The sequence below is a fragment of the Oryx dammah genome, unplaced genomic scaffold, assembly GCF_014754425.2.
Source record: "Oryx dammah isolate SB20612 unplaced genomic scaffold, SCBI_Odam_1.1 HiC_scaffold_8, whole genome shotgun sequence".
Taxonomy (NCBI): Eukaryota; Metazoa; Chordata; class Mammalia; order Artiodactyla; family Bovidae; genus Oryx; species Oryx dammah.
In genome coordinates this window covers 44,054,974-44,069,774 of record NW_024070192.1, presented here as the reverse complement: position 1 = coordinate 44,069,774, position 14,801 = coordinate 44,054,974, and the positions used below count along the sequence as shown (strand labels likewise).

Genomic DNA, 14,801 nt, shown 5'->3' with positions numbered 1-14,801 from the left:
TCTAAATGCCTGGATCCAAACCCAGGGAGGCTCCCCAGAGGAAGGATCTTGCCAACTACAAGCTAAAACCAGTCCAGGCGTTCTCTTCCCAGAGATTCGGCTCGGCAGCTTTCAGGGGCCACAGTGGGCGAGGCCGTTTTCCGGATGCAGAGGAACGAACCTATGACGCAGCTGGGAGCTCCGGATCCTGGCACTACTACGCCGGCGGAGTCTGCATCGAGGCTCTGCGTAGCGACTGCCCACAGCCCTGCTGGAAGCCCCTAGTGGCGGGCCGGAACGCCGCTTCCGCCGGAACCTTTGAGAGGCCGGGCGCTTTTGGGAGAAGCACGCAGAAACCGGAAGTCCGTGGGGGAAGACTGGCCCGTAGGAACCCAGTGCTTTAGCGTGGAGGATGAACGTCCCTAGTCTCCTTTTGGCGGGAGGTAGGGTGCCTGGAATACTGGATGAATCTGCCGTATGCTTTTAGCGCCTGGCGTATTTACCCTCTCAGGTCCCGTGTCCAGGTCTCCCTCTTGGAGACCCTGCCGAGGAGACTGGGCGGTTCTGGTCGCCGAGCCTCGGAGCGATTGGGATTCCTTTCCCTGGGTTAAGGGTCCACGAGGACTCCTCGGACTGGGCTGAGGGCACAGGGCAGAAGGTTCAGCGTCTGACAGCTGCTTGCTTACTTCTGGATGCGTTATTGTCCTGTGGCCGCAATGTAAAACTTTCCCCTGGTTTTACAGAGTTGCTCTTTGTATGGGTTTTCTTTGTAGACTTATGGTAGAAATCGTGAAAAGCGTACAAAAGAAAATAAAAACCGCTCTTAAATTTACCACTCAGCTAAAACATTTCTTGTAAACGGGTAAAATTTAGTTTTATTTTATCCGCTCTGTGCAGCTTTTGGGATCTTAGTTCCCCGCCTGGCGATTGAATCCCCCGCTCTGGCAGTGACAGCGCCAACCTCTCCAGCGTCAGGGAATTCTCTGAAATTTAGTTTTATTTGGTTCCACTGGATGAGAAAGAAACTAGTGAAGATAAATATTGTTTAAAATATCAGTTAATTGCAAAAATATTTCTCTAAGGTTAAAATTTTTAAAAACGTTAAAAAGTTGGAAATAATCGTTTTAAATACATGCTTTTTGTTGGACATAAGATTTATATGTAGTAAAATTTAAGTTTGTTACCCACAAAAATCAGAGTATATCTCTTATGGATAGTTCTTAAATGATGGGAAAGTCCGTATCACTTTGCAAATGCCTCGTTAGGCCACAACACTAAAAGGAACTAACGTCTAACTTAAATTTTGCTGAAATTTTCTTTTAGGGAGATGGAGATGTTTTCCACTTCCATTAGGGTCCTCCTTATTCCAGGCCCTACATAATTCCTGCTGTCGGAAAGAATCCACTGCACCAGAGAAAATCATTCCCCATGTTGATTTTTCTGATGAGACTGCAAAGGAGTCTGGAAAGACACTTGACAAGCTCTTTTCTTCAGAACAGCAGGCTTCCATCTTGCATGTGTTGAATACAGCATCTAATAAAGAACTTGAAGCTTTCAAATTGCTTCGTGGAAAAAAGTCCCTCAATATTGTAGAACACAGAAAAAAGTTTGGACCATTTCAGAATTTGGAGAGTTTAATGAATGTGCCCTTGTTCCAGTATAAAATCACCATTCAAGTTTGTAACTCCATTCTTAATCCAGAGACTGGAGGGAAAAAAAAGAAGTTACAGGAAAGTCGGATCTTGAGAAAGCTCATCAAACCAGAAATAGGAAGAGAGAGAGTTAAGGTACACTCTTTTTCTTAATGTCTCTTTTACTGCCTAAATATTTGACAACCTACTTTGCAAAGTACTATTCTGGGCACCAAGACAGGATTCTTCTGGCAATTATAGTTTAGTCCTGTGGACCCAGGGATACACACATAATCTATTTATAGTTATTCTCAAAGACATGAGATGTACAGGTAGTAAATTGGCAATTTAGTGGAGAGAACTGTGTGTTGGGGAATGTTTACTAGAACTCAGCCTGGATCCTGGAGAGAGCTAGGCTAGTAGCAAGAGGAAGGCATTTTAGGAAGGATAATTGATGTAGAGAAGTAGGTCTGTGCAGGACTTATGTAGAAGGAATGTTGAGTTACCTGTTTTTGTTTCTTCCTTTATTCCACATATCAGTTATACTCGTATTGTTTTTAATCTGTTTGTGCTTCTCACTGTGACTAAGATTCCTAAAGCTTTGTTGTGTAATAGGTACCTGATACAGATCTTTCTCCCTAGTCTAGCCATTGCCCATCCACTTATACACAGCTGTCCGTGTTCTTTCTGAAATGTAAATCTGTTACACCTGAATGTTGTATGCTTTGGTGGCTCCCAGTAGCTCTCAGGATAAAGGAAGTTACTTTCTGCAGAAATCTGCCCACCCCTCTGCCCTTTTGCCACTTGCATTCTTTATGCCACTGTCTTGAGATGTGTCAGCCTATATCTGCAGACATCTGGATGAAATAACTTCCTGTTTACCATTTTACTCAGTCTCCTAGTCCTCCAGTAGGTCTTCCTGACCATTTCTCCTCTCTACAGTGTAACTTGTACGGTGGTGTTTCTTAGAATGTAGGGTCATGTCCCTTGTTTCCCAGTATCTAGCACATTCCCCAGCAACATTTGAATATCTGAACACCTGCTTTGAGCTAGGTGCTGAGAACAAGTAAAAGTTCTGTCTATAAACTGACTACTGCTGGTTACCTTTTAATAATAACTACTTTGATAATTCTTAGTTCATAAACTGTACATATTATTTCTATCACATAAACTAATTTGGATTTCTGAGTTTGTATCTTAAATCTTGTGTCTGTTAAAATGTTCACACTTATAATTAAACCAGGCTTTTTTGTTTCAGGCAGTTAATAGTATAGTATCCATTGTTTCTGGTACTCGAAGAATTGCCTGGGCTCACCTCGATCGTAAATTGGCAGTGCTGGACTGGCAGCAAACCGAATATTGCCAACTGATGAAAGGATCATACCTATCATCTGTCTATTTAGAAGAGGTAAGGCAGTTGCACCTCCAAATCCTGACCTGCTGGAGCTCCTCATCTTTTAGTCCTAAAAGGGATGAAATAGTAAGGATGGATTTTCTTTGTGTACTTACTATTCACCTGTTCCTATTATGTTTTCCATCGCTTATGTTTTTTTAATTAAAAAAAATTTATTTTTGGCTGTTCTGGGTCTTCACTGCCGCGTGCAGTCTTTCTCTAGATGTGTTGAGTGGGCCTCTCATTGCAGTGGCTTCTGCTGTTGCAGAGCACAGGGTCTAGGTACTCGAGTTTCCATAGTTGTGGCCCACAGGCTTAGTTGCTCCACGGCACGTGGGACCTACTAGGACCAGGGATCAAACCCACGTCCCTTGCACGGGCAGGCGGATTCTTAACCACTGGACCCCTAGGGAAGTCCCCACTTATGATCCTTTTAAAAACTGAATAATTTATTTCAAGAAATGCCTTATGAATCAAAGGTCGATCCTGAGAAAATCAGTGGTAAAGTATACTGTTCTCAATGTTAAGAAACTTCTGCCCCATATTTATAAAGCTTGTTCTTCATACATTGTTATTTATTATCTCATCTGAGTCCAGAATCTGGTGAGATGGGCAGTAATGATCATCCTGATTGTATCTGTAAAAACTGTTTCAATCAGTCATCTGACGTGATTAGTCAGTGGCAGAGGTGATTGAGTCTAGGCTAATCATTCCAAGCCTATACGCTACCCTAGAATTTTTTAAAAGGTAAATAAGACAATTTTGTCCAGTTTTAAAGGCAATCTAGATCTTAGGGATTATGAAGCCCATTGCACAGATGAAGAAAGTAGTAATTTGGATGACTAACTGGCTTGTTTTAGCTCAGCTTGTGCCTGCTAGAACCATGATCAGAAGAACTTGGCTATCCTTACTCCTCCATAAAAGTCTTTTTCAGTTACTTCAAAATTGTCAGCGGCAATCTAATGGAAGTTATGTATTTAACAAACAGAACTGGGACAGAGATGGAGGCCTAAACAATAAAACTCAATGAATTCTTCCTTAATTTTTGGCTGCACTGGGTCTTCATTGCTGCATATGGGCTTTCTCTAGTTCCTGCGAGCAGAGGCTGCTCTCTAGTTGGCATGCTCAGGCTTCTCATTACGGTGGCTTCTCTTGTGGCAGAGCGTGGGCTCTAGAATGCACGGGCCTAGTTGCCCTGTTCACTTATTTTACCTTTTTCTCCTCCCAAAGATTTCTTCAATCATTTCAAAGATGCCTAAAGCTGACTTCTATGTTCTGGAGAAAACAGGACCTTCATTTCAGAACCCATCTCTGTTTCCTGTGCTGTTGCATTTTCATATGACAGAAGCCATGCTGTACGCCTTACTGAATACGACGTTTGCCCAGGATGGTCATCATCAAGTGCTGAGCATGAATCGAAATGCAGTGGGGAAGCATTTTGAGCTGATGATTGGGGACACACGGACTAGTGGGAAAGAGGTTGTGAAGCAGCTCCTCTCAGAGTCTGTACTGAAAGATGAGCCTCGGGTATTCTTCCCACCAGAGAAGATAGTCCGCTACAGACAGATGTTTTCATCTACTGAACACAACAGAGTGGAGGAGTTATATGATTCATTATTACAAGCTATTGCCTTCTATGAACTGGCTGTTTTTAATACTGAATCTTAAAATTCTGAGGTTAATATGTTACATGCTGTTAATATTCTATGAATTTATATTTATTAGCTCCTAAGTTGTAAAAGCAACTGTTTTGAACATCCATGTTAACGGAGAAGAAAGCACAAGTTTGAATGTATTTACATGTTTAAAGTCAGACTTTTGGCTCTTGAATGGTTTATACAATAATAAACCAAGGCTAAATCAATAAATATGAGATCCTGTGCCTTTCAGGTTTAAGTGTTAAAAAATATTATGTTCCTCAAACATCCAAAACAGGAAACAAATTATCTTCCTTGAAAGGCAAGTGCCATCTACACTAAAAGACTTCCATTGTTATCATATTGTTAAAGTGAGGACTAATGAATTTTCTGGATGGTGCTCATCATGGGAATAAAGCTAAATATAATCAATAACAACTTGTGGAGTCCTCCTCTTGCTCTGTGAGTACAATGTGGTTTGACGGCTTCAGAAGGCACTCTTCATCAGCTCAATCTATTAAGCACCAAACAAGCAAGGAAAGTGAAGTCGCTCAGTCGTGTCCGACTCTTAGCGACCCCATGGACTGTAGCCTACCAGACTCCTCCGTCCATGGGATTTTCCAGGCAAGAGTACTGGAGTGGGGTGCCATTGCCTGGTGGTGAGCAGATTAAAATGTGAGAACTGTTGCAGATACCTCCAAGTACAGGTCTGAAACCATTCTTCCTCCAGACCACCTCGTTTGCCACTGTGTGGTACTCTGGGAAACAGCTTCACCAACCATTCAGTTGGTCAGGCCAGGTGGGTGGCATTCTACTTCTCACATATTTCTGGAAATAGCTGTGGTGAAAATGTGTTCAAGTTAGACATTTAAAGGATAAGACGCTAAGTACTGAAAAGTCATCAACATGTGGTAGCTTGTATCACAAAAGTAAATCTTAAGTCTCACAGGTATTTATCGCCTTTAAGAACTGAGAAAGTATTTCCTCAAAATATGCTAAACCTGAAAAAAGAAAAAGCTATTACCTGTGTCCATACTAGGGAGGAAAATGCTTCTTTCATTTCTTGATTTTTGGTATCCATACTACCCAGGTGATTTCATCTGGAACTCCCATTTAAATATTGCATAGTCTTACGTTTAGCCTTTAATTTAATCAATGTACTAGCAATACAAGAAAAGATACATTGAACAAATATTTTAAGAGGTAAAAACATTTTGTACACAGGTATATGTCTATGTTTTTCAACTGTAGAAAATTAGGATCCTTACCTTTTGGAGTGAAAACATAATTCTCCAGATAATGTAACTGAATATTAAGCTAATATATAGTATAAACACTTGAAACAGGAAACTATTTTCAGATACACCTGATTATCTGGTTGTAAAAATGATTTTAGGTGAAATGTTGTATATTTTAAAATCTTGTAATTAAAAATAGATACTTTCTCCAAAAATATAACCTTAAGTGGAAATGGCTATCATGTAGAAATCCTAGAGTAGAATCCTTTGTTACAGTTTGAATGAACAGAAGTTTATCCAGAATATTTATATTAATATCTTTATGAAATAAAACATCAATGATATAAAAATACAAGAAAAATGTACAAGACAAATTATTTGAGTTATCAAAATATACAAGATATCACATTTGTGCTATTGCTAAAAAAAGATTTATGAAAACTACAGTTCATAATCTTGATTTCACCTTCTCAGTATTCAGTGATTCACATGGAAACATATCCTGGACAGCACACTAAAAATAAATTTATCAGGAAAAACTTACTTTTTGAAAAATGATACATAATTTCTTTCCTTGGAAGTTTTCTTACTATTGTCCATGCTATTTCATATTCTGGATTGTGTAACTTATTTATTTTTTTAAAGATTATTTATTTATTTGGCTGCATGGAGTCTTAGTTGCATCATGTGGGCTCTAGTTCCCTGACCAGGGTTCGAACCCCGCCCCCTGCATTGGGAGCTCAGCGGCTTAGCCAGTGGGCCACCAGGGAAGTCCCTAAACTTATTTTTAAAAAGATCATTCCCTGGGTGATTCACATTCACAATCTGACAGGGGGCTGACACTTGGTTGGAGAGAGGTGGATTGAGGATCACGAGAAAGGGAGAAGGTGTAGATTAGTTTGGCATTGAAGCACCTTTAGGAATATTTAGGGAACTCTACCTTCTAGAAACAGCCCACACACATATTCCAACAGAGCTAAATCAGGTAATACAAAAACATACAGAAAAAAAAAATACTACCATAATTATAAATATAATTTATAACTCCAATTTTTTCATTTTAAATATTTACACACTAATAAAAATATACAAATAGTCTGTTTTAAATGTACATTAAGAGAAATACACACTTCCATGAACATCAATATAAAAATTTATCTTGAGAGCCACATGAGACTCCGTAGAAGGCATTGGTAATGTAGAATATTAAGGGAAGTCAGCTGCCAAAGTGTTCATAGTCTCTTTTGAAATGTTAAGATGAATTCCTTCAAGATAGTGCAGGAATCTGTCAAAATTACAAGGAAAAATACAATTTAAATATTAATATTTCCATCAGATAAGAATATTTATCAATCTGTAAACAGCTATGTCAAATGTTCTTTTTATAAGAAACTTTACCTTCTTTTACTTTTTCCTTGTTCCTTTAGCTTCTCAGTCCTACAGATGTTTCGAAGAGTTGGCAAGTATTCAATTATACTAGCTTGTCTATTACCCAGGTTCAGAAGAGATCGGCTGGAAAATACGCTTTTGATGACTGCTACCCTCTGCCAAGCACTGCTGTAAATTCAAAGTAATGCATTACCTTTTGATTTTTAATGTCCAATAAAAATGCAACAGTCTCAAACACAACCAGCTTCTGGTCTAGTCTAGTCTAGTCTAGTGAAGTGAAAATCACTCAGTAGTGTCCAACTCTTGCGACTCCATGGACTGTAGCCCACAAGGTTCCTCTGTCCATGGGATTCTCCAGGCAAGAATACTGGAGTGGGTTGCCATTTCCTAGTCTAGACTAGATTAACTGTATTCCAGATGAACCTCCTGTACCATTTTCAACACATCAGTCACTTCCGTACTGAAAAGACTTTCTTGGCCACCTGCTGGCTACACAGCAAATCCAGACCCCTTCCCTGTGATCCAAGAGACTTCCAAATCTACTCCCCCTGCCCCCAATCTCTCATTATTTCTCTTCTCAGAAATCAGGCTGGTCTCCTTAACTGTCTCCTTACAAGCTACAATATTATGGGGTTACCTGGTCAATAAAGCCCAGCATTTCAAAATTAGTAAGAGAAAGAAACCAGGAACTCCCCCCCACCTTTTTTTACCATTATTGAAAAATAAAAAGTAAACAGAAGACTTACTCTAAATTAGCTGCAGACTGACTGAAGCATACATTGTTGCGTCTTTGAGAAATATAAAAAGTAAGCTCTTTTGTGGGATCTCTTCCTAACTTCTTGCAAGAATTCAGAGACGTTTCCAATGCTTTTGAAATAGCAGAAGAACATTTAGTAAAGCTGAGAGCTTCTACAGCCGCCTTTATTTCTCCAGATCTTTGAGAAGTCCATCCATCACTACTCTCGAGACTAAACTCATCACAAAGTCCACTTTTAACCTTTCCATTTGTCCAACCAAAATCATCTTTACCAAACTCCCTTTGTTCCCGTACATCCATTAGAAGGGCATCTAAGAAGGACATGTTGTCCATGAACTCAGTGAGAGAATTTAAACAGTGAGAAACAAGGACAGAACATTTTTTTTCTGCTGCTGTTGTAGGAGGACGAGGAATAGATTCAACGTTTGACTCTAGACATTTGTTTAGTTTCTTTGTCTCTGGATTGCTTTCTTTATGTCTGGCTTTCCTTTCTTCTAAATTTGAAGATGCAGAGTAAAGACTAATACATTCACCAGAAATGTCCAATTCACTGTCAAATAAGTCACTATCATCTAAAGTTACAATCTTTTTCTTATGTTTCTTTTTTGCTGACTTTTTCAAAGGCTTCTCTCCTTCAAAAGGTGTCCCAGCGAGACATCTCATGTTTTCTGTTGCTGCACTGGTGTCCTCATTGAATGATGAAACAGAAGAGTTTTCTGTTTCTGGAATGATATCAACAGGTAGTGGTAGAATGAACTCAAGATTACTATATAAGAAATCCACATTCTGCATTTGGAATTCTGTAAGAAGGTGGATGAGCTTATGCCATTCTTCCTTTGTTCTGATTTTGTGCTGAAAAACAATTGTGAGTAAAGAAATGTTATAATAGTACCTAGTCTGAACATTTTTCTACCCATATGAATAGTGTCATTCCTATCTATCTTCAAAGTAATGAGTCTCTACCCTTCATAATTTTATTAACTTATACTTCCTTAATACATCAAAACAGTATTGAGTCTAAAAAATTAATTTGGAGTGTTAAATTGAAGAATTAAATTCTCTAATTGTCAGTATATCCCCTAATTCAATAATTAGCAGTTTATTTGTTTAAAAACTACTGTTCTGAAACTTTTTTTAATCTGAAATATCTCTAAGTTCTATATTCTATAATATATATTTAAAGCAATGCATATGCACCATTTGTCATAGTGGTACAATGTGTTAAAATGTGGTACAATGTGTTGAAATCATCAATCTGAAGCCTATACAAATCGTTGGTAAATTACAATTAACTTTAGATTCAAACGATAGAAGTGAGCGTTGGGAAGATGAAAAAGCACGTAAATATTCCAAACCAGACACTGAAAATACCTTCAAAAATGAAAATAAGTCTTCAGACGGGGAAAAAATGTTCTTAAGGCCGAACAAGGTCTCAGCGCAACCAGTGTCACATTTGGGAAGGTCTGCTGGATTCCTTTTTGTATTTTTAGGGTTATTTTTGGAATCAGGGTCATCTTCAGAACAAACAAGTGATACATTTCTGCTATTTCCTCCTAGAAAATTAGTAAAAGAAAAACTGAGTATCCACATTTTTATCAGACTGTAACAAGCAATTATTTAACATCCAAGATCCTTTGGCATTTTTTCTACCTAATCCTCATTTTGTTATTCTCCATCTGTGTATCTGATTCACAAAGAGAACAATACAAACATTATTTCTACATAAATTAAGTGGGGGTGGGATGTGGGGTAAGCTTACAAACAATCCAACTGAAGAAAGTGCAAGGACACACAAATATCTAATAAACTCATAAAAAGGCGTACAATTTCACCAATGATCATGGAGATTAAGATGTTCATTTTTCACCTTTTAAATTGGGAAAAATTAAAAAGATAATCACTGCATACATTAATGAGAAACTGAAGATGACTTAAATATTGCCTAGTAGGTAATGGTTAATTATGTTACATCCATTTTATATTACAGAATAGCATGCAGTTGAGAATAAAAGGGCTAGGACTATATACTGACAATAAATTGTCAAGTAAAACAAAAGCAAATTATTTAACTATACATAGTACTGGTAATTCTGCTAAATAAGTAGGCAGCAATATTTGTATATGCACAGATAAAGGTCTAACGGTAGCTACCTTTAAGAAACGGGGAAGCTCTTTTACTTTTCATGTTATATATTTCTCTACTGTTTGATTTCCACTGAGTGTATATTTGTGTTTATGTATGTATGTGTGATGCATTTAAGATCTTCAAGAAAATAAATAATGTTAAAGTTCTTGGTACTGTATTTTATATCCAGTAATATGGTGATAGTTATTAACTATTTTGTTTATAATATGACAATTTCATGTCTTATTTATCATATTTACTTCTAAGAAATAGTGAAACTGCCAGCTTAAATTGAATTATTAATAAATACTTGAAAAGAAATTAAAAGACGCTTACTCTTTGGAAGAAAAGTTATGACCAACCTAGACAGTATATTCAAAAGCTGAGACATTACTTTGCCGACTAAGGTTCGTCTAGTCAAGGCTATGGTTTTTCCTGTGGTCATGTATGGATGTGAGAGTTGGACTGTGAAGAAGGCTGAGCGCCAAAGAAGTGATGCGTTTGAACTATGGTGTTGGAGAAGACTCTTGAGGGTCCCTTGGACTGCAAGGAGATCCAACCAGTCCATTCTGAAGGAGATCAACCCTGGGATTTCTTTGGAAGGAATGATGCTAAAGCTGAAGCTCCAGTAAGAGTTGACTCATTGGAAAAGACTCTGATGCTGGGAGGGATTGGGGGGAGGAGGAGAAGGGGACGACCCAGGATGAGATGGCTGGATGGCATTACGGACTCGATGGACGTGAGTCTCAGTGAACTCCGGGAGTCGGTGATGGACAGGGAGGCCTGGCGTGCTGCGATTCATGGGGTCGCAAAGAGTCAGACACGACTGAGCGACTGAACTGAACTGAACTTGAAAAAATAAGATGTTAAATTCTGAACTAACTGAAAAACTGATAAGGGATTAATATAACAGAACTTCACCTTTTTAAAATTTAAATATTAGTGTATTTCCCAGAGCAAGATCTGTAACTATAGAACTGTGACTATGGAGCATGGAAACCACAAACTATGAACTTCTTCAGGGAAAGAACCATGTCTTATTCATATAAACACTGGACCTGGCATGGAGAAAGTCCCCAGAAAATGTCTGTGACTTGAATTAGGTAACAATGACTGAAGATTGATAAGAAATGAAGCATTTTTGAAATAACATAATGCTTAGGAAAGACAGGATTGTAGGCCATTCAAGAAGCTAACAGGGAAATTACAATACAGCAATCTAAAAATAATTTACATATGGAAAAATCACCAATACATTTTTAATAGGTGAAAAAAGGAAGCTTCTAAATAATATAATTCTATTTATTTATAAGAAACTATATGTTTATAAATGTACAAGTAACCATTTGTTCCAGATTCAATTTAATTGTAAATACCCACATTTAATGCTTATAAAACTTTCAGGAACAAAGTTGATGCATATATGTTTATTTTAATATTGACACGATACCCCAATGCTTAAAATTTTTATAATTTTCAAATATTTTGGTACAACATATATTTTAATATAGAATCCCATAACAAAAATTTCCTAACAAAGCAACTTACGACAAAGAGATAATGGCCTTTCTTCTAAAAATCCACCTCCACTTCTAATCCAGAACTGTAAGTAAAGGATACTTTTCCTGATATCACAAGTGTTCGCAGTTAGCAATGTTACAAAATCCTTTACATCAGTTCTGAAATTTTCAGTCAAGCAGATCATCTGTAGGTAGCTGGCAACATTTAGCTGGGGTCGGGGGGAGGCGAGGGGTAGAAAAGGAGAAAGAGAGGAAAGAAACATGGTCAACTGCAGAGTTAACAGAAATACATCAATACTCTAACAAAAAGCCAAATTTTGCTAAAATTTTAAAACATCTTAATTCTTATTGAGAATGATTGAAAAATATGAGGAAATATGTTACCAAATTAAAAGCATCTATATATAATGCTTTTATTAACTGTATACAGTCTGAGACAGCAAGACTGTATCTTGTTTTTTTTTTTTTTTTTTATGGGACATTCCCCAACCTGAATACTAAAGGCAATCTTATTAAACCTTAAGACAATCCCTTAGGATCAATGGTACAACCTGATGGAACATTTACAGCCATTAAAATGATAAATATGAATACTATACAGGAAGGAACATACTTACTGAATAACTTTTGAAAACCAAACTTAGTAAATCATATCAATGCATGCATAAAAGAATAAATGTATATAAATGAGAAATAGAAAAAAGATTTTAAAACATATTTGTTAGCAGTAAATGTACAAAGTTTACTTTTAAATTTTATTTAGTGTACAATTAATTTCGTATATTTTTTATAAAACAATATAATTCTCTTATAGTTTATGGAAAGCTTTTTACCTTGAAAAGCTAAAACATAAAATTATATTCACAGTTTGCAGATATTACAAGACTACTAGCATTTTTACATTATAATAAACAAGACAATTAAAAACATTTTTCCCTATGGTATCTTTGACTTTATTCTATATATATGTATTATTCTTGCACACATCTGGGACTTCTTCCCCCAGACCAGGAATTCTCCTTTCAATAACAAAAGAGTACTTACTGTAAGACAAACCTTGCCATCAATAATAACTATAAGTTCTATAATCAACTTAAGAAAATATAAAAAGCCAATTATCTGAACGAACAAGAGGATAACCAAAGGCAGAAGAAAATGGAAGGGAAATCAACACTTGGACAAATGAAATGGCCTTGGGTGAATCCCCACCACACCTTTGAAAATTGATTTTTGACTGAGTGCAGGCTGTAATAGTGGTAGCTAAAACTCACAGCAACTAGAAAGTGAGGGGGAGGTCCATGAAAGTAGAGAAACAGAAATCCTAACTCTAAAGAACGCAAATCACTGGTTGATGCTTGAACTTCATGTGCATGAGGCTGTCTTAAAGCAGCCCAGCGAAAACTAAAAGAATTGAACAGAATACTTGTTCAGAAGAACAAAAAGAATCCAGAATATATATATACATTCACAATGTACAATATATCATTCACAAAGTACAAGATAAAAATCTAAAATTACTAGACATACAAAGAAATAGGAAAAGTAACCAATACCTCAGAGGCAAGACAATCAAGTAGAAACTGATCACAAGATGACAAAGCCGGAATTAGCAGAAAGAATTTTAAAACAGCTAGTAAAACTATGTTTAAGGAAAACATGCTTATAATGAACAACAGGAAATTTCAACAGAAAAATAGAATCCATAAGAAGGAAGCAAAAAAAACTTGTAAAACTAAAAATTAATGTAATATGAGAATAAAGATTTCTATGGGTGGATCTCATGGAAAAACAGAGATGGCAGGAGAAAAAGGTCAGTAGACTTGAAGATAAATCAATATAAATCACCAAATCAGAAGTATAAACAGAAAAAAACACTGAGGGAGTGTCAGTGACATGGGGGTCAATGTAAATGTCCAACCTTCTTGTAATTAAATCCCCAGATGGGAAAAAGAGAAAATGAAAATAAAATAAATTTGGAAAAAAAGCCTACAAAGTTCCCTAATTGGAAGAATGATATATAATTAAGGATAATAGATAATGAAGAATCACAAGCAGGATAAATATGAAGAAAAATAATACCTAGGAACATCACAAGAAAACTGCTGAAAACTAAAGTTAAAGAGAGGATCTTGAAGGCATCTAGAAGAAAATGACATATTACATACGGGGAAGAAACATAAATTTAAAAAATCTGTTCAAACTGCTGGGACATAACAGAAACAGTGGTGATCAAAACCCAGGGAAATGACATGTTTAAAGTAGCAAAGGAAGAAATGAAAGAAATCTAATATAAGCCACTGCCCGCAGACTTGTTCTGTAAGAATTGCTAATGAAGCTCTTGAGGCTAAAGAGAAATAAAACCAAGGAAAAACTCAGATCTTCATATAGAAATTAAGAACATACAAAATTACACAGGTAAACAAAAACTTGATTTTTTACCTTCTTAATTTCTTTATATATGATCAGCTAAAGCAAAAAACAGAGCGTTGTATGGAGGAGTTTATAATGTATGCAAACACAAAGAATTTGAAAATTAAAGCATAAAGTTTCATAACAGACAAAACTAATCTGAGTTAATACACATTAGAATAGTGGTTATCTCTGGTAGAGAGGGGAGTGCTGACTAAAAAGGGCCCAAGGGAACTTTTTGAGGTGATTTTGATCTGGATGAGGTGATTTTGATCTGGATAATGGTTACATGGATGTTTATCTCTGTTCATATTTTTCAACTTGTATACGTAAGTGCAATTTTAACTGTATGTAAATTTCACCTTAAAAAGGCACTGGTTACTATGAAAAAGACCTAAAGAACATTGGCGTCTAGTAAAAATTTGAATATTTAAATTTTGAAAAAAAAATTTTAAGTTAAAAAAAAAAATCAGAAGTCTCCTAAAACTCAAAATGGGCTTCCCTGGTGGCTCAGAGAAACCTGGGGAGAAGGAAATGGCAACCCACTCCAGTATTCTTGCCTGGAGAATCCCATGGACAGAGGAGCCTGGTGGTCCCATGGACAGAGGAGCCTGGTGGGCTACAGTCCACGGGGTCACAAAGAGTCGGACACGACTGAGCGACTTCACTTTCCAGTATTCTTGCCTGGAGAATCCTATGGATGGAGGAGCTTGGTAAGCTACA

The 14,801-nt window shown here is 37.0% G+C and overlaps 2 protein-coding genes across 2 annotated transcripts in view; one reads left to right on the top strand and one right to left on the bottom strand.

Annotated features, from left to right (window-relative positions):
* Positions 1-318: 318 nt before the first annotated feature.
* On the top strand, positions 319-5,077 carry TEFM (transcription elongation factor, mitochondrial). Its single transcript, XM_040243999.1, has 4 exons — positions 319-422; positions 1,303-1,766; positions 2,869-3,018; positions 4,234-5,077. The coding sequence occupies exons 1-4, from the start codon at positions 392-394 to the stop codon at positions 4,669-4,671; spliced, it is 1,083 nt and encodes a 360-aa protein (XP_040099933.1). The 5' UTR covers positions 319-391; the 3' UTR covers positions 4,672-5,077.
* Positions 5,078-5,807: 730 nt separating this feature from the next.
* The window catches only part of ATAD5 (ATPase family AAA domain containing 5), a 36,591-nt gene continuing 27,597 nt past the window's right edge, over positions 5,808-14,801 (bottom strand). The window contains exons 19-23 of the mRNA XM_040243998.1: positions 11,698-11,878; positions 9,396-9,577; positions 8,014-8,876; positions 7,277-7,435; positions 5,808-7,163 (exon numbers count right to left, since the gene is read on the bottom strand). Of these exons, the coding sequence (XP_040099932.1) occupies positions 7,085-7,163; positions 7,277-7,435; positions 8,014-8,876; positions 9,396-9,577; positions 11,698-11,878 (1,464 nt within the window). The 3' untranslated portion in view covers positions 5,808-7,084. The remainder of the gene's footprint in view (positions 7,164-7,276; positions 7,436-8,013; positions 8,877-9,395; positions 9,578-11,697; positions 11,879-14,801) is intronic.

What these genes read in the sequence shown, in the direction of transcription:
- TEFM (XM_040243999.1), top strand. Translation starts at nt 392, where the DNA reads ATGAACGTCCCTAGTCTCCTTTTGGCGGGAG. An exon ending in TAGTCTCCTTTTGGCGGGAG is followed by an intron (nt 423 to 1,302) that starts GTAGGGTGCCTG and finishes ATTTTCTTTTAG; the next exon opens with GGAGATGGAGATGTTTTCCA. An exon ending in CATCTGTCTATTTAGAAGAG is followed by an intron (nt 3,019 to 4,233) that starts GTAAGGCAGTTG and finishes CTCCTCCCAAAG; the next exon opens with ATTTCTTCAATCATTTCAAA.